General features: G+C 39.6%; 1 protein-coding gene and 1 long non-coding RNA gene across 2 annotated transcripts in view; both read left to right on the top strand.

The window, feature by feature from the left end:
• Positions 1-19,640, top strand: part of LOC127945034 (delta-type opioid receptor-like) — a 44,269-nt gene extending 24,629 nt beyond the window's left edge. The window contains exons 3-4 of the mRNA XM_052541546.1: positions 4,184-4,536; positions 18,265-19,640. Of these exons, the coding sequence (XP_052397506.1) occupies positions 4,184-4,536; positions 18,265-18,788 (877 nt within the window). The 3' untranslated portion in view covers positions 18,789-19,640. The remainder of the gene's footprint in view (positions 1-4,183; positions 4,537-18,264) is intronic.
• Positions 4,996-7,962, top strand: LOC127945035 (uncharacterized). Its single transcript, XR_008150501.1, has 2 exons — positions 4,996-5,402; positions 7,886-7,962. It is a non-coding gene; the product is annotated as an uncharacterized LOC127945035 (long non-coding RNA).
• Positions 19,641-24,278: the final 4,638 nt, after the last annotated feature.

A 24,278-nucleotide genomic window follows, 5' to 3' on the forward strand; every position in this document is an offset into this window, starting at 1 on the left:
CCACTGTCCATGAAAGAATCATGTTCAGCCAAAGAGTCATTTTTTTGAGTGCAGTTTCTCTCTCCCCATCCCTCCACTTTATTGATCTCTCTCTTCTGCACTCATCTCTGCTGCTCTCAGGCTCAGGGTCTAGTTTCAGCACTGTCTGATCCCAGTCAAGGAGTTGAAATGCTGTCAGTGCAAGATCAACCACAATTCTCATGAGTCCTTTGCTGTATCAATCCCAGACTAACGGAGACTGAATCTCAGCCTTCAGTCTTCACATTTCAAAGCAAACGCACTCTGTCCAGTGAGATTTTCTTTCACTTATCCAACTTTAGATTTCTTGCTGCAACCATGCCTGCTGTGAACTGTTTAATCTCTCTAGTTTTAGTTTGACTTAGTTAACCCTGTGGAAAACCAAACTACTGTAGATCAGCTCAGCTGGTGTCAAACACATGGGACACAACGTGATCCATGACTTTATTTGCCATTCGATTCGAAGGTAACATCATTTCAACTTTGACATGAATCAGAGAGAATCATTAAGATATCCTTAACCCAAATGAACTTAAAATGATTATATTTAACATACGTTATGTACCAAAACCTATATATAGTTCCCATTCACTGTAAACTTGTCAACAGCAATACATATTTATGAAATCAAGCAATGTCAAAGTCAGCCTTCATCCCAGAGGTCCATTTTCCATATTTCAACTGCTGCAATAAAGTCACACAGGCTCTGGTCAGGTAGATTTTCATAGCTTTAAAAACTGATTTGTCAAAACCTATTACATTTGACATGGCAGTACAGACAAATACTGAGTAATAGAAACACAAATTTTGAGAAAATGGAAAGAATAAGCACGGGGTTACACCAAAGTGTAGGCGAATACATCTAAAATCGGTCCAAGATCATTTACCGGCATATAATTTTTTTTCTGAAATCCATTCAAAAACCAGTCAAGATATGAATGGAAATTGAGTTTGTCCAAACAGGTTGTCATCAAAATATTCAATACATTCCATGAGCCAGTTGTAAGTACCATTAACTTCTAACAAAGAAATCTATTTACTGCTTATTAAATATGACATATCACTAAAAAAAATGGTGTTGTTTTCATTAGCCAGCTAACTTGTCACAATAAACCCAGAAGGGCTCATAAGCGGTGTGCTAACATTGCTGCTGTAGCTCTTACACAAAGACACAGATTCATAATTGGGATTATGAAGCCCAATGAAAGTATCATCATCTATCAGTGTTTGTATATATATATGTATATATATATGTATATATATATAACTGGAGATATGAAAACACTGAGTGAGAATGCAATTCATATCTTATGTTCCACTTCCTACGAGTTCATAAGATATTTTAACAGTACCATAGTTGATGGTAAATTTTGACAGTGCTTACTGATGGATCCACAGGCCTTGTGTTTCGATTCTATCTCCTTTAATTATTATTTTTATTTTTCTCCATGGTGAAGTTTGTGGTGTTATATGATTAAAATGGCTCTATACCTGCATGACTCAGGACTGGAGGAGGATGTGTTGCTGTCTTTCCTATTCACTTCTTCACCGTACTCACACAGTCTGGCTGTCCCTGTTGCATAACAACCTGAAAAAGGACAGCAGAGGAGGCATAAAGCATCGTTTCATCCTCTGATGTTGCCTCATTAGAGAAGAGAGAGTTCATTTTGTGTTATTATTATTCTGTTTATTTATATTTTCATTTATTTCATCAATTTTTGTCAGTTTCATTGGTTAATATTACTTGTTTACTGGCACTACCGGGATTATACTTTAATTTGCATTGCACAATTTCATATTGTCATGCCATTAAAGCGCACTAAAACTGAAAATTGAAAATGAGATTGCCCTGTCTGCTTACTCCGAATAAACTGCTAACCTAAAATGGTTAATAAAAAAATAAATAAAAACAAACCTAGTGAAAATATATATTTGGACCATTGGCAGAAACATATTTTGCAAATACATGAGTTTATTTAATTTATTGCTTTATTTTGTATATTATTCTCTCTTTTTTCTGTCAAGTTTTGTTTGTATATTTAGTAGAGTTGTTCCGATTCCGATACTAGTATCGGAAATATCTCCGATACCACAACAAATTCTGGCATCGGCATCGGCGAGTACATGAACCCATATACCGATCCGATACCATTTTCTTAAAAAAGACCTAGTTATGACCGCAAGCTTTGCCTAACCGCTGCACGGTTCTTCTTCGCTGCTCAAAATGCATTGAAAACACAGGAAGTTGTGCTGTGTTGCCACAAGCAACCCCTGTTTAGAGCAGCGAAGAAGAAATGAAAACGCGTTAGCAGCCCTTATCTATATATGACTGGATCACTCATCACATTCTAAACTGCCAAAACACAGTGAAGCCGCTACTATATTATAGATCAGTGGTTAGCAGTATGTCTCTGTAGTACCGGTAGTTACAGACTCTCGAGTATATTCAGTACCGGCAGCTGCGTTCAGTGGCTTCCGTGTAAGTCAAAGCGCAGGGCTCCAGACAGTAGCCGAATATATACTAGTGTCTGTGAATATTAAACTGCAAAATACTATTTAAATATTACTCCCGCAAAATCTACATCTCTGTGGGTGACTGGCACAGATGCGCGAGAGCTCGCTGTTTTGTAGTCTCTGCTGTGTGTCATGAGGACACGAACGCATAAACCGTCACTTCATGAGAATTTACCGTTTCATTTGAGAATACTGTCATATCATAAACACAGACACTCAAAGATCTTCATGGCAGCCCATTAAAATAAATGTTTGGTTTACATGAGTAAATTGACAATATATAAAGCTACTGTTGTAGCCTACAGTAATAATAATACGTCTCTATAATAATAATAATTATGCCTAGATGGTTGCTTGTTTTTTACTTGTTTTGTTGTAAAGAGATTATCTGATTAATAGATCTTTTTTGTTGCAGTTTTTTTATACAGTTATATTGTAAAACTTAAATACCTTTTTTAGTTTGCGGTGTTAGATTTTTGGCTGCATTTGAAGTTCTTTTTTGCATAAGAAAATAAATAATACTGTCAAATTCATGTTAGATAATAAAAATACTGTAATAAATACAGTAGTTCACCATGTATTTGTTCATGTTTTATTGAGGGATCTGTCTGAAGCACACCATAAAAAAATTCTAGCAATTTACACAGGGCTAGTAGTATATACAGCTGTATATACAGATATACACCCAGGTATCGGATCAGTACTCGGTATCGGCCGATACCCTGAGCCCAGGTATCGGAATCGGTATCGGGAAGAGAAAAAGGGTATCGGAACATCTCTAATATTTAGTCTAATATATGTATAATAATCTCCAGGCTTATTATCTGTATAGATAGTAGAGGTATCAGACACAAATTCTCACCTGCTGAAACAGTCAAAATACCACTTTTTCGACCAGGCAGATATTCTAAAGATCACTTAATGTCACAAAACATTGGTTCTCAAAATAAATGAATGATTTCATTTCTGATAAATTGTTTGTTCTTATTGTAATTACAATAATAAATTGACTTAACTTTGCATATAGTTCTTTTCACAATACATAATGGCAAAGCACACGTTAAAATATTAAATACACTATATTTATATACATGTATTTTAGTTACATAGTTATGTGTTCATTGAATTAATTATTTATTTATAATTATCTCATATGAATTTAAGTTGGCTGGGATCATTTATCATTACTTTTCAGTTTTCATTTCACCTTTTTATTTGAGTGGAGTGGAGGTGGAGCTGTGGTGAATTATGGGATTGGTGGTACAGAACAGCAACTGTTATCAGCCTTTCACAAACATCATAAAACAGCTGCCAACCAAATAATTCCTGCTTTTCATGCATTGTCATGGCAGTGCTTCGCTCACATTTGTAATTGTTTATGAATCTTGGTGCATTTCCGCAGAGGGGATCACAGGTTCTTGCTTTCAAATAAAACAAGAGATTGCCGACAAACCATTAAAAAGTGAAGCCGATTTGATGTGAAATGTCATTTTAATGCCATTGTTGCAAAGGGCCCAGGGGAGTGACAACTGATCTGTTTCCTTACAAATACAGACTGAATTTTGTCAGGATAAATATGTTTTGCTGTTCATCCTGATTTATATTTTCCATTCTCTTTTTTATTGTCTCTTTCTTCTGTCACTTTTCCCAGATACACCAAGATGAAGACAGCAACCAACATCTACATCTTTAACCTGGCACTGGCCGATGCACTGGTTCTGGCTACACTTCCCTTCCAGGGCACGGATGTGTTCCTTGGTTTTTGGCCTTTTGGCAATGCCTTGTGCAAGGCGGTCATCTCCATCGACTACTATAACATGTTCACCAGTGTTTTCACCTTGACCGTGATGAGCATGGATCGATACGTGGCCGTGTGCCACCCAGTGAAAGCTCTGGACATGCGGACACCCCACAAGGCCAAGGTGGTCAATATCTGTGTGTGGGTCTTGGCTTCAGCAATAGGGGTCCCAGCTATGGTACTTGGAGATGTGGAAAATGACACCGGTTAGTGTGTGTGTGTGTGTGTACAGTTATGACTCTATTTATTTTATTTTATTTTATTTTACTGCAACTATTTTATTTGATATTCATCATTGCACATTATTACAAATGTAAGAAAAAAATTTGCTCATATCATTTTAATTGAATATCCGATTTAAATTTTGGAAATACATCATCGTCAAGTTTGGAATAATTACATTTGTTGTTGTTGTTGTTTTTCTTTAAAAGATGACTCTTTATGTTCACCAATGCAGCATCTATTTGATCAGAAATACAATAAAAGCAGTAAGCTGAATTTAGATACATTTAATGCAACTTTGCTGAATCAAAATGAATAATAATTATTATTAGAGACTTCTTAAAAATGTTCATATTATAAAATTCATTATTAATTATAATTATTAGAGACTTCTTCAAAAATGTTCATGTTATAAAATGAATTATTCAAAACTTTTAAAAGGTGGTGAATGTGTCATGATTCTGCCTTCATGTCCCGACTTTTCTCTAGTCTTGAGGCAGGATCATGACAGACCCGTGTTTTGTGTACAAGCACATGGCCTTGTCTTTGGGCCATGTGCTTGTGTTGTCTCATTCCCTTGCCCCGCCCCCCTTGTTATCCTAGTCTTGTTGTGATTGCCGTATCTGTGCCACCTGTCGTGTCTTAATTGTTCCCCTATTTAGATCTCCTAGTGTGCTCTGTCTTTCGTCGGTTCATTGTTCTACTTATGTGTTCCTACATGTCATTCTCCTGAGATACCTTGTCCTAGAAACCCCTCGAAGAAGTCTTTGTCTTGCAGTGAGTGTTTGTTAGTATTTAGTGTTCAGAGTCTTTGTTTACCTTGTTTATTGTGTTTTGTAGAATTCTTTTAGTGTTCACCCTAGCCCTTGTTTTCCCCCTCGTGGGTTTTGTTTTTCCCCTTTTTGTATAATAAATCTTGTGTTCAGTACATCCTGTCTGCATCTGAGTTCGTCCCAAACCCATCCTCACAACAGAATGAACCGACCACATAGGAACTCAGCAGACAGGATGTCCCCCACTCCTCAATCCCAATTGGAGTTCCGCCAACAGTGTTGGATGTCGTCCCCCGCCGAGAAGAAAAGGGTTGCCCTGCCATCCTCGCCTGAGAACGAGTGGGTTCTCTACAATTATGCCCGGCTCTGGGAGAAGTTCTCCCAGGAGGCGCCGCAGGGTACCCCCCAGAGGTCCCCACCTACCCAGCTGCCGGCGATCCCGGAGGGTCGTGTCCTGGCCGTGGCAACCCTGGGGGATCAGTTACGTCCCTCCCAAGATCCTGAGGTACCTCCCACTACCTTAAGTCTCCCCAACAAGCGAGGGAGACGGCTTTCATGGGAGTCAGCTTCAGAGTCTTCGGCGTCCGAGGCTGCCCTGCCCGAGACCAAACTCCCCCAACCCGCCTCTGACCCAGCTGTAGCCTCTGCACCGCGCCCGAGGAGGAAGAGGAGGAAGAAGGGGCCTGCCGGTCCTGTGACCCTGTCTCCTCCCGTGCCAGCAGCGGAGAGAGCTGGCGTGCCCGAGCCAGCAGCGGAGAGAGCTGGCGTGCCCGAGCCAGCAGCGGAGAGAGCTGGCGTGCCCGAGCCAGCAGCGGAGAGAGCTGGCGTGCCCGAGCCAGCAGCGGAGAGAGCTGGCGTGCCCGAGCCAGCAGCGGAGAGAGCTGGCGTGCCCGAGCCAGCAGCGGAGAGAGCTGGCGTGCCCGAGCCAGCAGCGGAGAGAGCTGGCGTGCCCGAGCCAGCAGCGGAGAGAGCTGGCGTGCCCGAGCCAGCAGCGGAGAGAGCTGGCGTGCCCGAGCCAGCAGCGGAGAGCGTGCCCGAGCCAGCAGCGGTGAGCGTGCCCGAGCCAGCAGCGGTGAGCGTGCCCGAGCCAGCAGCGGTGAGCGTGCCCGTGCCAGCAGCGGTGAGCGCTGGCGTGCCAGCAGCGGTGAGCGCTGGCGTGCCCGTGCCAGCAGCGGAGAGCGTGCCCGAGCCAGCAGCGGAGAGCGTGCCCGAGCCAGCAGCGGAGAGCGTGCCCGAGCCAGCAGCGGAGAGCGTGCCCGAGCCAGCAGCGGTGACTGTGCCCGAGCCAGCAGCGGTGACTGTGCCCGAGCCAGCAGCGGTGAGCGCTGGCGTGCCCGGGCCGGCAAGGATGAGAACTGTCACTAAGTCAGCAGTCACGAGGGCGGAGGAGAGAGCCGCGGCCGACTCTGCAGCCAAGGCTTTACTACAATCGGTCTCATCTCGCAAGGAGATGCCCATTGTAATAGCTGTAAAGTCTTTTTCTGATTATTTGTCCCGTCTTGTTCAGATTTTAGAAGTCCCCGTCAGTCCTGTCTCGTCCCCGGACCCTGTCCCCAGAAATCCCGAGTGTCCTGTCGTTGCCTCCCCGTGTCCCGTAGATGTCGTCTCCCCGTGTCCCGTAGATGTCGTCTCCCCGTGTCCCGTAGATGTCGTCTCCCCGTGTCCCGTAGATGTCGTCTCCCCGTGTCCCGTAGATGTCGTCTCCCCGTGTCCCGTAGATGTCGTCCCCCCGTGTCCAGTAGATGTTGTCCCCCCGTGTCCAGTAGATGTTGTCCCCCCGTGTCCAATAGATGTTGTCCCCCCGCGTCCCGTGTCTGCTCCTGTCATGTCCCCTGTCAGTTGTCCCGAGACCCCTCCCCGTCCCTCACCACCCAGACCTGCCCGTACCCCCCGTCGTCAGCCTTCGTCCTGTCCTCCTAAGATTCCTACCCCACCCACCCACCCTGGTCTGTCCCCCATGAACTTTGTGGTCCCGCCCCCTCCCCTTCCCTGTTTGTTTTTTTTGATTTGTCACCCTAACCCCGTCATTGTCTATTCATGTTTGCCTTTGTTATTATTTGTCATGTCTTGTTGGTTTTTGTCTCTGTCCCAGTCAGTCTTGTCCCGCGTTTGATGTTCCCTTGGGGAGCGTCTGGAAGCCGCTCCTTAAGGGAGGGGTTCTGTCATGATTCTGCCTTCATGTCCCGACTTTTCTCTAGTCTTGAGGCAGGATCATGACAGACCCGTGTTTTGTGTACAAGCACATGGCCTTGTCTTTGGGCCATGTGCTTGTGTTGTCTCATTCCCTTGCCCCGCCCCCCTTGTTATCCTAGTCTTGTTGTGATTGCCGTATCTGTGCCACCTGTCGTGTCTTAATTGTTCCCCTATTTAGATCTCCTAGTGTGCTCTGTCTTTCGTCGGTTCATTGTTCTACTTATGTGTTCCTACATGTCATTCTCCTGAGATACCTTGTCCTAGAAACCCCTCGAAGAAGTCTTTGTCTTGCAGTGAGTGTTTGTTAGTATTTAGTGTTCAGAGTCTTTGTTTACCTTGTTTATTGTGTTTTGTAGAATTCTTTTAGTGTTCACCCTAGCCCTTGTTTTCCCCCTCGTGGGTTTTGTTTTTCCCCTTTTTGTATAATAAATCTTGTGTTCAGTACATCCTGTCTGCATCTGAGTTCGTCCCAAACCCATCCTCACAACAGAATGTCAAATGATGAAAGTGAAATAGGTTGTAAAAGCTATTTCCTGTCAACTTTAATGTAAAAGGTTCCTTCAACAGCAGAAAATGTGATTATAATCACAGCAGTACACAGGCCAGTCAGTGAATATTAAATATTTATGCAGCATTCAGTTGGAAGCAGACATTTTACTACTACAGGATGCACCAGCATGCCGAATACCAAATTGCAACACCTGAGACCTACAGGGAAATCGTAATATGACTGTATATGTGTGTGGGGCTTGTCTGTCAACAATACACTTGCTGTTAAGAGGCTTTAAAAGGCACATCCAAAGCATTACAGTGTTAATCATTTTGCTGTTATTGAATCCATTCAGGTTACAGTAATTGCTCAGCACACTTTTCTGAAAGCAGAACCACGGGTGACCCAGAAGGGCCTTTCCTCCCTGTGGCTTAAGTTCTTGATAATCATAACATTTCCTAATTGAATGGTGTTTCCTTTTATTAGAAAAGAGCATGAAAGTACCTTGCTACATTAATTGTATTAGCAGGAAACAGGTTGAACACCATGCTGAGCTCACTTTTCTTCTAAGTATATAAATGTGTGCATTCAGCATGTGAGTTTGTGTAATGAAGCTCTACTGAGGCGAGCCAAACTGAACCCAAGCGCAGTAACTGTATTTATTGAACAGAAATGTAAGTGAGATACAAAACAAATATAATCCATGAAATAAAGACCTGACTTGACAACTTGACATGAACATCACCAACAGTAGCACAGGAACAAAGCTAAATAAAAGACAATGGCAACAATGGGGCTAATAATACACAAGACGAAATGACTTAAATGGAAATATAACCATAACTAAAACAACAAAATAAGACATAAACACAAAACCAACCAATGTGGCATATCCCCCACACCCCAGCACAAACTCCCAATTGCCTAACAAACCACCCAAAACCAACAAAGAGTTTGGAAGGGTGGAGGATTTGAGGTGGGATGGAAGGCCAGGCCAATGCAGAAGAACTTGACCTAGATTATGGCATGGAGGCAGTCCTGGACCATGGAGCAGTGATAGAGACCATGGATCGTGGAGTAGAGGGCAAGACCATAGGTCATGGAGCAGTGGGTCTTGGTGCAATGATCGACCTGGGCCAAAGAGCAGAGGTAGGCCTGGACTGTGAAACAATGAAGGATTAGGGAAACCGAGAGGAGCCAACAGAGTAGGAAGCCAGGGCAGAGCCAAAGACCATCAAAGCATGGTGGAAGACTACCAGGGCAGAGCGGAAGACCACCAGGGCAGAGCAGGTGGGACCGAAGATCCCCACGGTGGAGTAGATGACAACCAGAGCAGAGAAGATCAGGTGACCAAGGTGAAGCCTGCGGAGCAGAAGACCACCACAGGTGATGAGGCAATAGCAGAGCAAATACTTGGATGGACCATCTGGACATGATTGAACAGGCAGACATCAATCCTTGAACAGGCTCAGTGGGCGTAGCATTACAGGCAGAGAGTTCGTTAGTTGCCTCAACAGCCGTTACATTACCTGCTTAAAATACTTGAATGGCCTTATTGGCAATACTATAGGGCCGACTGTGAGTTCAATGAAAACCTCCTTGGAGTTGACAGGGACGGCTTAGAGCTCAGAGACCGCCCCCTTGGCCATGATATGACAGACTGTGAAATCAGGGACAGACTCCTTGAACATGACCATACAGGCTGAGAGTCCAGAGAAAGCACCATTGACTGTGACAGGGCAGACTTTGAGTTCAGAGATGGCCTCTTTGGCTGTGACTGACTGGCTTTGGAATTACATATGACCACTGTGGTCAAAACAGGACAGGCAGGAACCTGGAAGACAGGCTCCAACACAAGATTGATCTCTGGGTCTAGAGCAGGCACAGATGGAACAGATTCATGGACAGGAGCACAGTGTGCAGCCCAAACACACAAAATGGCAACCACCATCATGGGCAGTACAGCTGATGGTGGGAGGACCTACAGGCTGGATAGCACTGAGGCCATGGGGTTTGAGAGCATTGAGGCCAATGGGATTCCATGCAGTCGCTCAAACTGAGATTACTGGTTGATGCATAACACTGGCCATTATTCTTATCTTTCATGGGCCAAGCTCAGCATCTACAGGAGCATGTGTCCTATAGTCCCTCCCCCAAAAAATCCTTAGGGTAAACTTGCATGGGGGCTGTGACATGAAGAGGCTCTGGCATGGTGGCCATGACATGAAGAGACTTTGACTTGGCAGGCATTTCCTCCTGGCATCCATGAATGAATGGGCTCATTTAACCCATAGCAAAAAAAAAATTCCTTCAGAGCCACGTCATTAAAATTCACTAAATGGCACAGTTCACAAAAGTCCGCCACATAATCCTCTATGCAAAGAAACTGCTGGGTCCATTTTAGCTTTCTGTAATGAAGGTCTACTGAAGCAAGCTGAATTGAACCAAAGTGCAGTATTTAAGCGACATACAAAACAAACATAATCCATGAAACAAAGTAAACTCTGCAGTAGTACAGAAACAAAGCTAGACAAAAGATAATGGCAACATTAGGGTATACACAAGATTAAATGACTACAAAGGAATCCCCTTTGAACACATGAACACAAAACCCAATAACCAATGTGACAAGTGTGCAATGCATTTTCAATGTGTAAGAGTGAATACTAGGGGGTGCTCTAGAGGAGCAGGCGCTTGAGGGCACTCTGGAGGGCACTTTAGAGGAGCGGGCTCTAGAGGATGCTTACTAGGCGTGGACACTAGCGGGAACTCTGGTGGGGACTTTCGAGCAGTAGTTACTGGAGGGCATTTTCGAGGTGATGGAAGGCAGGATGGGACCAGCAGAGGCAAAGGAGACTCAGGAAACGATGGAGAGCTGGCCTGGACCAGCGAAGACAAAGGAGACTCAGGAAAGTCATGAGACTAAGGAGAGCTTTCTAGACTGGATTCTGGACAGAGTATAGGGGCCGTGAACTCCAGAGGCAGTGGGCCAGACTTATGATGACGGTCTTGACTTCCAAGAAGCCGGCAAGCCTGGGCTGAACAGTAGGCAGGAGCTTAGGAGAACATGGGGATGCCTCAGTTTGGGCAGGTGGTTGGAGCCGTTGCCGAGGTATGTGGGTGTTCCCGGCGTAAGGTGAACTGAGGAGACACGGCTTGTTCCAGAGGGGTTGGACAGTTTGTCCTCAGCCGTCAACATCTTTTGCAATTGGTCCTGGATTCTGTTACACGGTCGTGGTTGTAGTAATTGAGTGCATGAAGAAGGAGTACAGAATTATTATTATTATTATCATCATCTTTCTGATTAGGTTTTCTTTATTATAATACACTATATTTGAAATTAATCAGCATTAATAAATGGCAGTACAAAAAAATACTACCATGATTTACAAAAAAAATATGTCCAGAAAATAATGCCATTCTGGATACTGAAGGTTTTTTTTTTTTTTTTTTTTTTTATGATCTGTAGACTTCACATATTTTGTGGCATGTAAACTACCGTTCTATTTTTGTCTGCTCATTTTTAATTGTGTATTTGTGTATATGTCCTGAATCTCTGCTTTGCCCTCTGTGCCATCTTTTCAACACCCTCTTCTCTTTCATAATCCATTATTCATGAACCTAATAGATCCTGTATAATAGTGGATAAGCCCATTTAGCTGTATTGTGTTGAAAAACCTCTGATCTCTAGTTCCCTCTAAACCACTAAACCAGAACTTTAGAAATAGAACACAGTTGTGCTGATATATATTTATGTGGAAACATCAATTTTTAGGATGCTTTAATGCATGGGCGTAGGTTTGGTCTCAGCTTTGGTGGGGACACCCCCATAACCCCTAACAAAAATTATTTTGTTGTAAGATACCAGTGATTTAATGGTGATTTATTATAACTGTATAATCTCAAAAATGCACTCTCCAAAAATAAAAATCTGAGACTGTGTAATGCTGAACAACCAAACGTTTTATTAAGATAAATTATTATGTACATTAGTATTTACACTAGCAAAAATATTCTGCCACAAGGAAAAAAATCTAAATAAATAAATATAATAACCTTTTTCTATTATAAACACTATTTACCCTCCAGTACACTCATGTTTATGTTGACTGCAATATTCTAAGTTAAGGTTAACTTACAGGCTAATTGACATTCAGTTACTTGCTAACGTAGCATTCTATCTGGGTAATACTATCACCAGTTAATACTATTTTCCACAGAATATGCATTTGAAAGCCTGGTCAGTCACTACTGCTAAAAATGTTTTTACTCTGGCTTTTGTATGTGGCAGAGAGACAGCCCTTGTAACTTACCGTCGGCGTCGTCAACATGCGCACGCACACAAACCACCCGCTCGCAAATTTGTCACCTCAAATTATTGATAGGGACTAGTACCTAGCGATCTCCCCCCCACCCCCCCCCCCCCCAAACCTACGCCCATGCTTTAATGAAAAGAAAGTTCTAAAGAACAGCATTTTCAGTATTGTTTTGGTGTCTCACTTCGTTGTTGTTTTTGTTTGGATCACACTTAAAAAGTTAAAGTATTATGTTTTCTTCTAGACAGTGGCAGAGTGATGAAAAGTGTACCATAATGCGAAGTTAACTTGCTCCGATAGTTTACTGCACCTTTGTTCAACAAGCATGTGTTGAGATCACATAATCACTGATTTTTAAGGGTTTTGACAGCTGAATTAATCGCAGATTCCTGGGGGGCTAAGATGAAAGACCCCATAAATAGGTTCTACCAACACTATTGTGCTTTACTGTATATAGAGTTTGATGAAAATAACTCAAACTCTTTGGACATGCAGTACTTAGACGATCAGTGTTCCTCCCAGCAGAATGTTCAGACAGCTTTTATTTTGTTCCTTTTTTTTCATAACACTCTCTCTCTTCTCCTCTACTGCCAGGCTGCAACATATTTATTTATTCATCACTTCATGCAAGTTGTGTTCTGCTGCCTTTGGCACTGCAGGGAAAGACAGACAGAAGCAGAGAGAGTGAGGATGACAGAGATGTGGGATGTGGCTGAATGTCTGTAAACAAATGTCCAGCAGTATACAGTAGTTGTTAAATTCATATTAAAGTTCTCAGCAAAGCTATTCCCTCTCAAAATAGCCTTCAAACAAACAACTGGATCTGCAACAATGATTAAGAAATCACTGTTGAAGCGTTGATTCTGGAGAAGTTGCTCAGTCACAACATGGCAAATGATGAATTTAAATGACATATTCCTTATTGGTGAGAACATATAAATACAGAAACACTGCAGTAACATCTGCATGGTTTAAATGTAATTCTATTTTTTTTTTTAAATATAACTAATGTTGACTAGGTGCAAAACTTTTTTTCCAGTCTGTTTCTGCCAGTCTGGGAAATATGTAATTGTCAAAATCTTGCTGTTTTACTGATGTGTTTTGAATTACTTGTTTTGGATGAAAAGATTTATTATACAATTTTATTATTATTCCTTTTTTTTTTCCCAAAATGCAATAAATCCATTGAATCAACATTAAAGTTATTTTTCATATTGATACTGATGAAAATACACAACATAGTAAGTTGATCCACATATGACTACTTATATTATATCATAATTAATACTTATATACAGGCACTGGACTAAAAATACATCCATCAGTCATTCCTTTCAAAATGAATTCAGTGGGTCATCTTGTTAATGCTATAAATTAATTACAACAATAAAATAAAATTTCATCATGAACAAGAACATGAACAACATTACATTAGACCACAGAAATTCCAAAATGATATTTCCTTTACATTCTCAAAAAGTGCATTCATCTTTGCTATGTTACATTCATTTACATGACTAGTGCTATGTGCTGTATTAACAAAAACATAAATGGCATTAATAAAAACACTAACATTGACAAGCTACTCAATATCACGTTCATAATTGCAGCTTATTTTAGTAGGCTATACCTTCTGTAAGTCATACTTTCACAATGATGGTCTGGACCACTCCTAGCTGTACCTTATCAATAATTTAATAATTTAAAAAAAAATTAACAAAATTAAATTCAATAAATAAATAGAAAATAAAAACAGGAAAAATAATCTGGTAAAAGTGCTTTCCAACAAAAAGCACTTTGTTGAAATTGTTGAAATTACATTCACAATCCAAATTGCAAACTAAATACAACCCTAAATATTTTAAATAATATCACAATGGCAGTATGCCTTCTCTGCTCTTTGAAAGGGTAATTTATATTATCATAATATATTTCTCATATTGTCTTCATTTACTCCACAAATGGGTTGATTGCCCAGCAGCCACATCACATTATTGGTGCAAATCTATAATTTGTTATTTATATACTTACTCAATTAAAGCGCAACATGCTAAACATATAATTGACAGCTACTATGACAGAGGAAAAAAAAAAGAGAGAAAGAGGAAAGCAGCTGAATTGTGGAGCTGTAGGGGGAACAGTAGCTCTTGTCGAGTTTGTCTCAACAAAATCGCACCAACAAAAACTAAAAGCCGCTGAATTTGCTGCTGTGGCAGGCTAATTCTTCTTATTATTATTTGTATTATTATTATAAGAATTGCAGTTTCTGACATGGTAGCCAGGAGACTAAAGTTTTAGTGCATATACAATAAATGGCTGCACGGTTGGCGACATCTTTGATTTAGCACAACCATTTACTGTATCGCTGCCATAGTTTGACCAAACTTCCAACCACAATCATTCCCTATAAATTGACTCCTAAGTCTCACTGCCTAATGGTTTGCTAGCTGATGTAGCTTTGGAAAATATAATAAAAACGCTTACAGCCATCAGTTTAATGACAGTTTCATTTTTTGCATGAAAACACTTAGTTTAGTTAGTCTAATTGAACACAGGGTGTATTACAACTTCAGAATTCATATAGACAGAGAGGTTATGATCTGTAAACTGTCAACAGTGATAAGGTATAGCTAAGGGTAACCTTACAAAAGTATGACTTACAGAAGGTATGCTTGAATTATAACACAATAAGGCGTGAATGATAACTCGGTTTGGAACTCACGCTAAAAGAGAATTGAGTTGTCATTGTGCTTTCTTGTGCTTCAGTAGACACATATAAACACAATTATCAAAATCTCAATCAGCATTCATGTAAACACAATCAGTTATGTCTTACATGTATAACAGTATACAGGATTCATGCATGAGGTTTTAACCTGTTAGCCAGAACCCCCCATTATGGGACTCACAGCTGAAAGAACCTTACCTAACTTAAAATTGTAACAGTTCCTTACTTCAGTGTGTTACACACAGAATTTTGATGTCTTTGGAAAGAAGACCCTTTGGGCTGTACTTTTTATCAACCAGAGTTGATAATGCTCAAAAGTATTAAAAGTTATAGACACGGAAGTGCCTTGAATTATTATTATTTTTTTTTTACCACACTGAATTTGTATTTATTTTTTGATATAAAACTACATGAAATCAGTCCTGGAGCAATCTAGAAAAGTACTGGGTTGAAAGTCACATGTCTCATGGGTTTCTACTTCAGATCTGAAGGAGATACCATGAAAAATGAGATTCCTGCAACAAATTTTCTGAGACTATGTCTAGTCCCCCCCAAGCCCCAAATATATATAAACAAAATATTTACCAACGGTATTGAAGGGTTCTACAAACTATTTTAGTCCTTAAACATACCACTGCGTATATATATTTTTTCAATTATAAAAAACTAGACAGAAACTTAGACATCATATAAGTGATTTATTTGAGCACTATAAAAATACAATAAGAATACAGTAATTTAAATAAGAAAAATAAGAAAAATAAAAACAAGATTTAACTTTGTATGCCAATTACAGAACATCCTGAGATTGCTAGAAATGCAGCATTTACAATGAATTAAAATGAACATACGTGCTGATATGGCCAGTTCTAGAGTTGGTAATCAAAGAGATGTGCCATAAAGTCATTAAATCGCACTATATTCATGTAGATGGCGTTCACATCGATAACTGTGATTACCCAGTAATAGTGAGCTGATTTGGACTCAAAAAAATAATTTTCCGTCATGACAGGTGCGTCACAGCACGCCTCACGAGCCATCACGAGAGAGCGCCAGAATTCAAATAAACTATCTTTCACTTTTCTTGTACTTTTTTTTTTTTTTTTGTGGATCGTTTCATTCTGTTTGTGACACTGTACACTACAAAACTATGCCGTTTTTTTTTACTACTAAGATGCAGTTTCTGAGCATGAGTTGTTCCATAACGGACACAAAAAGTTCTGTTTGTGAATAACTGAAATGTAAACAAAGGAATTATCATCTATATTACAACTTTACTTCTTTGCTTCGTAGGACTAAATGTGCTCCATGAGATGTTGTTCAGTGGACCCTTATCTTTCTAACTAAACCGGGATTTACATCTGTGGACTGTACTGCATTTTCATTCTTCATGTTTTGATGTGTACTGCTTAAACAAATTTAGCAAATACATTCTACAAGTTTTCCAGTGATAAACAGCAATCTATCGTCCATGCTTGAGGCTTAGATCATTATAGTGATATATAGTTTGTCAAGATTAAATGTGTCCTGTTTCATTTAATCTATTCGTAAATATGGACGCGTGCGAACACAGGGAGTTGAGGACGCCCGTGTTGGGGTGCAGGCTAAAGGGCCGTTCACATATAGCGCCCCAAAACGCGTGGAAAACGCCAGGCATGCCGCTTTTTTTTTCCCTTCTTTCCAAAGCGGTCGGGAAGAATCGCTCCTGAGGTGCCTGCTTTTGCTAAGCAACCATGACGTGCTCTCTCCATGAACACATGGAAATTTCAGCAAAGGATAAATGAATTTGCAGCACTAAAAATCGCTCGCAGTAGCTCTGCTAATAAATTTATTTCAAAATGGCAATCCGTATACAACTATGGTCAGCTGTTCCTTCATCTTGGCTGAGTTTTCAACGTTGTTACGGGAAAGGATGAAGCTGATTGGTTAGTTCTTGTCACATCACCTGCGGTGCGCTTGCGGCATTCTGAAAAGTTGAGATGTGTTTAACTCGATGTGGTGCGGACGCGCCTGGAAAAAACGGGCGCGTTGCACCGCGTGCGCGACGCAACCACATCGCTTCCATTATGAGTGCGCGTGCCGCACGCCTACATTGGAAATAATGAACTTGGGCACGCAAAAGACGTGATATGTGAACGGACCCCTAAGAGGTTTTTAAAGTGACAGCAACCTAATAAACATGCTGCTGTCTGTGTCTGTTAATCAAACAACAGGCTCTTGAACGAATAACCTTTGTAACTTTATAGAGACGGTTCAACCAAAAAATGAAAATGTGATGTTTATCTGCTTACCCCCAGGGCATCCAAGATGTAGATGACTTTGTTTCTTCAGTAGAACACAAACAAAGATGTTTAGCTAAAACCGTTTCAGTCGATCAGTCCTATAATGTAAGTGGATGGGAATCACAGCTAAAACATAAAACAGCAACAACAACAACAAAAATACATGTTGGTCAGATGTTTTCTTCTTGTCTTGTTTTCTTGTCTAAGTTGGCAGTTCAAGGCCAAAATAAGTTAGACCAGATATTAATCCACAGTTCAGCCAAGATGTGTAAAATACCACCTCTTGGCATTAATAATTGACAGCTGTTTCATGGGAGTGAGAATGCAGCTCACAGTAAATCCGAATTCACACATCTCAGGAATGGAGAGGCTTTTAATGCTCTCAGAGGTAGGCTGTCAAAAATGTCAAGAGGAGTGGCAAGGAGAGAATGACTGTGGAAAAACATCATTTTCTGAAAAGGGCATGTTGAAACTGTAAAGAATTAAACAGCATTGAGGGGCACTATTAACTTATAAATTTCAGATAAAAAACATTGTGATGTTTCAGATTTTTCGGACACTTTCTTTCTTTCTTTTTTAATTTAAACACACTGTTGATTTGGAATTTGAATTGAAATAACAGGAAGAGTAAGTTACTGAATAGCCGTTCAAATCTGTCTGTCTGTTCAAAACATTTCGTTTTCCACTCTTTATATCTTTTCGCAACAAAGCAAGCTTTCTAAGTTTTCAAAGTTTTCACATCAAACATAGTTTTGACATTAGAGTCGTATGACTTTCATTACATTTCAAAATATTTATACTTGTTTACATTCAAATTACAATTACAATTTTGCATCCTGTTTGCTACCTCAATTCAAATAAAATTTCAGTTTAGGAACGGAATCGTGACAAATATTTATTTACTTATTTTATTTTATTTTTTTCACACAGGTATTGAGTGTATCTTGGTTCTCCCGGATCCTCGAAGTTATTGGGACCCAGTGTTCGGGACATGCATTTTCCTGCTCTCCTTTCTCATTCCTGTGGCAATCATCAGCGTGTGCTACAGCCTCATGGTGAAGCGCCTCCGCAGTGTCCGAATCCTGTCAGGGTCCAAGGAGAAAGATCGCAACCTTCGGCGCATCACACGCATGGTTCTGGTGGTAGTCGCGGTCTTCGTTGTGTGTTGGACACCCATCCAGATCATGGCTTTGGCACAGTCGCTGGGCTTCAACCTGGGCAGCGTCCAGACGGTGGTGTTCATGCACTTCTGCATCGCCCTGGGTTACGTCAACAGCAGCCTGAACCCTGTCCTCTATGCGTTCCTTGACGAAAACTTCAAGCGCTGCTTTCGTGAGTTCTGCCACCCTTCACCGTTTGGCCTTGATGCGCAGCAGTCGGGCCGCATGCGCAACATTGCACGTGAGGTGGCCTACAACTGCAAAACTGTGGATGGGAACAGTAATCCCGCATGACTAGGCGTGGAGCTGCCCCTGGTCAGCCCTGAGCCTCAACCCAATCCAGGGACAGGAAACTCAAATTCTGAGTTGACTCAGATTACAACACTCTAGCACCATAGTCACCTCCGCCTGGTGGGCGGGGGAAAGGGTTGGGCTAGGAGTGAGGGCGGGGTCAAGATAAATGACACGCCCTTTTAGGGACAATGGGGCTCACTTTACAGTGTCTTAATTGGATTTGGATGTTATTGTCTACAATTTTGTTCTTAAATGAGATTTATTACACTTTGTCGTTTAGTGTTGCAGCCTTGTGCAGATGCTTCTCATGTCTCTCTGTACAACAATCAATGTTTCTCTTGAAATTGAAGACTGTAGAATTTCATGGCCTTAAAAATACATCTGAACCTATGGAATAAGTGTATCAGTCCTTTTTTGTGGTAATGCCAAGTGTTGGACTGTACTAAATATCATATAACTATACGGTTATGACACTGAATTTGAAACTACAAAGACTTGATATTTTTCCTGGTTTTACTGTACAGTAAGCTAAACTATTTTTTATTCATGTATGTTTGGTAGCACAGATTGAACCTTAAAAAATACTTGTAAAGAAATATTGCAAAACAGTTGCTGTAGTGTTCTATAATATATGTGCATAATATGAAGTTAATCATGTTCGAGGCTTTGCTTTGTTGAAGAAGTCAGTCAGTATCACCTCGAATATTTCTTGAATGTTTTCAGCTTCGCTCTGTTTCTTGCTTTGTTACTACAGTACATAATGGATTCTTCTCAATGAGACGGACAACAAAGAGCCAGCACTGTCATGGGTTTACGTCACAGACCACAGAATGTGAAAAAAAGACTATTTTCTCCAAATTATATATATATATATATATATATATATATATATATATATATATATATATATATATATATATATATATATATATATATATATTATCAGTGGAATATAGAACTATTGTTCACCTAGTGTTTATTCCTGTAAACTTTAACTTGATATTGTGATTGTTTGTTTACTTGCTGCATTGACTGGCTGTTCATTTACTTGCATATTTATTGACTGGTGGGACCATATTCTGATGGACTGAAATTAAATGCCAGCTAGTGCTATGGACATTTAAACAGCATATGTGGGAAATATTTTTTTCTCTTCTGCATACTTATTAAAGAGCAGTTATTAAAAGGCACTGCTATGGCTTCCTATGTCTGTAAAACACTGTTTGTGATTAAACATTGCTGCAGCATGATATTTTGAGAGATACTGATGATACTGTATATATATATATATATATATATATATATATATATATATATATATATATATATATATATATATATATATATATATATTAAAAAAGCTGATGATGTTGATTTAAGTTAGAGGAAAAATAAATTGAAGCCTTGGTCTGATCTGGGTCACAGCAGACAAACATAGGTTAAAAAAATAACCTATAAATAAAAAGTTTTTTTTTTTTTTTTGCCTTATTTATAAAAAAATTAATTTATTTATTTATTTAATTTTAACACACTGTATACTTGTATACTATCAGTGCAGGATGGATTTAATAACAGTTTGAACTTTGGTGACAATAACCTCCACAACGTGTTTCAAATATTTTCTGTTCCATTCTGGTTTTGATTTTCTCTTGTGTTTTGGTCATTGTGCTGTCGCATCGTCCAAGTTCAAATGGAGGACATATGGGCTTACATTCTCCAGCTAAATGTCCCGATAAACTGCAACAAAACAACCCCAAACCTAGTGTTTCACTTTTTTTCCCCAATCTGCACTATGAATGTATTACAAAGTGAGATCAATAGATATAGTTGTTTGTTTGTAATTGGATTGAGGAAACTGTGGCTAAGCTGGATATAAAATAAAATGTTATGACAAAGGGTTCACATACTTCATCTTGCAACTGTATTACACAACTAAAAGAGGGGTTAATGAGATGCATTCATATTGAGTGGCACCTCAATCGCTCTGCTCAGCATGTATGTCTGCCATGGGGCTACATTTCACAGATCATATTGTGCCCTTTAAAAAAACACCCCTTGGATGTGAAAATGTTCCTTAGGATTCACAAAAATGATTGAGATTAATCATTTGTCAGTCAATTGTTGTTATGTTTGTAATTCTCTAACTCTCACACCATTTGGAACCATCAACTTTTAGGCACACAGCCCAGATCTTTAATCTTTACCTCCTGTTTAACTCTTTCAGTGATTGCAGTTTCATAATGAAAACAGGGATTCAGCTATACTGCTATTTATAATGTAATTCATGCATTATGTACACAGTTGCTTTGAACTGCTTTACAGATACTTTCACTGTTGCTTTGCACTTTTTTTATGCTTCATATACAGTCACTGCTTTCTGTTTTTCTGAAGCTCCAAGTCAGGCATATAATAAATAAATACATGAAAATAATATATTTCCTTATTTTGCACTTACAGGTTAAAACACAACATTGTAAATGGCTGTTGGTGGGTTGCAACCCACACATACTTCATTTGTTTAAGTGCTAACTATGAAATCAAACAATAACGCTCTCAAAATGAGACATATGTCCAACTCTACTGTGGCATTTCATCAATATTTGATGTTTTCATTCCCGTTGCCATGGCAACACTATTTCTCAGCACCATCTTATTCCCATTTCAGTTTAGTGTGGACTAGGGGAAATGTTTGCGACTTAACAGATTAAATAAGAAATAGTTCTCAGCTCTTGCTGCAGACCCTTTTTGTTTTATGAATGATGATCATGTGTGGGATTAAAGGCTTGATCAGTTTTACTACACTATATATACACTAATAACACCCCAATAAAATACATAAACACATTTAATTTTGAAACAATGTGCATTAGTGAGTTGGTCCTCCATAGCAGCTTCCACTCTTCTGGAAATACTTTCTATTAGGTATTAATCATGAGGGTTTTCTCCCATTCAGACTTGAGAGCATCAGTGGGATCGGGCCTACACAGTCTCATGACAGTTTTTTACTATTTTACGTTTTGGCGAATTATTGGCTACTTCTAATCGTACAAAGTTCAGAGGAAATCACTACCTCCATGAAATAATTGTGTTTTACCTTGAAAAAAAAGAGTGTGAACCGTGAACTCTCTATTCCAGATCATTGCAAAGGTATTCAGTGGGGTTCAGGTCTGGGCTTTGTTTTTCCACACCAGTAAACCATTTTTTATTTGGACCTCGCTTAAAAGGCCTAGCCAAAAATAAAATGGGGTGTCCACAGACTTTTGGTCAAGTAGTGTAATTAGATAATGTGTAAAGAAACCTGAAAAAAAAAAAAAAAAAAAAAAAAAACGCGGAACATTTACCAGTCATTTGATGGACGTTATCTATTGCAAAACTCTGAGACTAGAGCACGTTTAAAAACTTCTATTCGCCACTGTCTTGCGTTGCTTGTTCTCAGCGCTGAATGTCATGTCTGTCACTTCATATTTGCGTCAAGACACAAACGCGCTATCATCAAGTTTTTCTTAAAGGGACACTAAGTAGGAATTACTCCCATATAGTGGTGAAATTGTATTTTGCATTCAAACTAATTTTGCTCTCCAGCGCCTCGCTTTTTCAAATGCGCGTTGCATCTACGGTAGGTGATATGTACCAAAAAGCTTTGACGGGATGTCTTCTAATAGCACTTCGTCGAGTTTTCCTTCAGGTGAACAGGTGTGTTATTTCAAACAAACTGCAACATGACCATAAACAAACGAATGTTACAGTATGAATTACTGACTGTGGAAAATATGAAATATTGTAATTAGTAGTTATGTCTTCTTTATTCGTTATATTGTCTGAATAATGTGCATTGTTAGATATAAAAAAAATATTGTAATATAGATTGTAACACTGACTTACCTGTCGAGAAGAAAACTGGCCACTTCAGCGTCTCTTTTGAAATCTTTATCCAGCATTAGCTCTTTCCACCTAGAAAAAGCTTCCCCGACATTAACTCTTGTTTTCTGTAATCTACGGTCACGTTTCCTTTTACGTTCTATTTTTGACTGTTTTGGCGACTATGTTTTCTTCTCCTGTGGCGCGGCATATGTATGGTCCATAATAAGAATGCAATCCAGACTTTTAAACTTGCTGGTGCAGTTTCAAGCGCCTCTCACTGCTCTGCACCTGCGTTTCTGGCTCTGACCGAAAACGCGCTGTGGAAACGCGTTGGCTTAGTACTTTTTGTCCCTCTCTGCTATTATAGTTTTGCAAGATGGCGGAACTACATGGAAGCCTCCGTCGACCTACCCGTCCCATGTATATAAAGATAATAAATTCTTCATTTACAAGGATTAGTTTAAACATTGGCATAGGTATTTTTACACCATTGAGGGCATATTTATGAATAAAAATATTGATTTTAGATAATAAAATACCTAAAAAGTTACTTATTGTCCCTTTAAGACAGTTAAAATTACGTTTATGCAAGTATCGTGAGAGTACGCGCAGCCCGGCACGGCATCTGTAGGAAATAAAATACAGTCAGTGGCGACGGTTTGCAATCCATCCCGTCAGTTCATAAACCAGCACAGTTTGTTAAACCGAGGGAACAGTTTCAGAATTGGTGAGTACGGTTTGTAAACCGATCGGACGGATTGCAAAACCGTCGCCACAGATTGTATGTTTTTCTCCTACGGGTGACGTGCTGGGCTGCATATGAAAGTGAGTTAAAGGTAACGTAGGTGAAACTGTAAATCTGTCAGTCTTTAAGATTACTTCGGTGTTCATTCATGTACTTTATCAAGTCATATGGCATCCTATTTTGGGTTAAATGTCCCAAATGCTTCCAGATATACAAGGTTACGTGTTAATGGAGCAACATGTCTGAATCTATCTATAGTTTCTTTTCACAATATACATAATAAATAGATAAATTCTTAACAAGTAATGTAGTACAGTGTTCATTTAAAGATGTCTTATTACTCATGCTACTCATTCAAATTATGTACATATGTCATTTTTGAATAAAAGTTGTAAAAATACAAATGTATTTAATAATCAGATTAAATAAATACTTAAATTGTTTCAGGCCTCCATGTGAATATTGCACTATGTTTCAATTAATTGACCCTAGAATGAAGGCTATATAAAAAAAAAAAATAAATAAAGTTTATGATTTGATACCCGTTTTATAGACAGTTCTCATCATACTCATAATTAGGGGTAATCCCAATTGTTTCACCACATTTACTTATTTAAATAACTGAAATAAGTGATTTAAAAAAAAAATTTAATCCTTTTTCAATAGAATTGGTCCAAACCTCTGCAGTGTCAAGTGAAGAAAATGAGTGTGAGTGATGGTGACCCTTCAAGAACGGAGCAGAATGCTGAAGATGACGCCAGAAGTGTGAGTCTGTCTCATTTATATGTTATTCTGTGTGCAGTAGAAATTTAAAACGCATAAATGAATATGAAAAATTTAAGTTTAACTGGGCAGGCACACAATTTTAGTTTAAGTTCACACCT

Source organism: Carassius gibelio, chromosome A23, assembly GCF_023724105.1.
Source record: "Carassius gibelio isolate Cgi1373 ecotype wild population from Czech Republic chromosome A23, carGib1.2-hapl.c, whole genome shotgun sequence".
Taxonomy (NCBI): Eukaryota; Metazoa; Chordata; class Actinopteri; order Cypriniformes; family Cyprinidae; genus Carassius; species Carassius gibelio.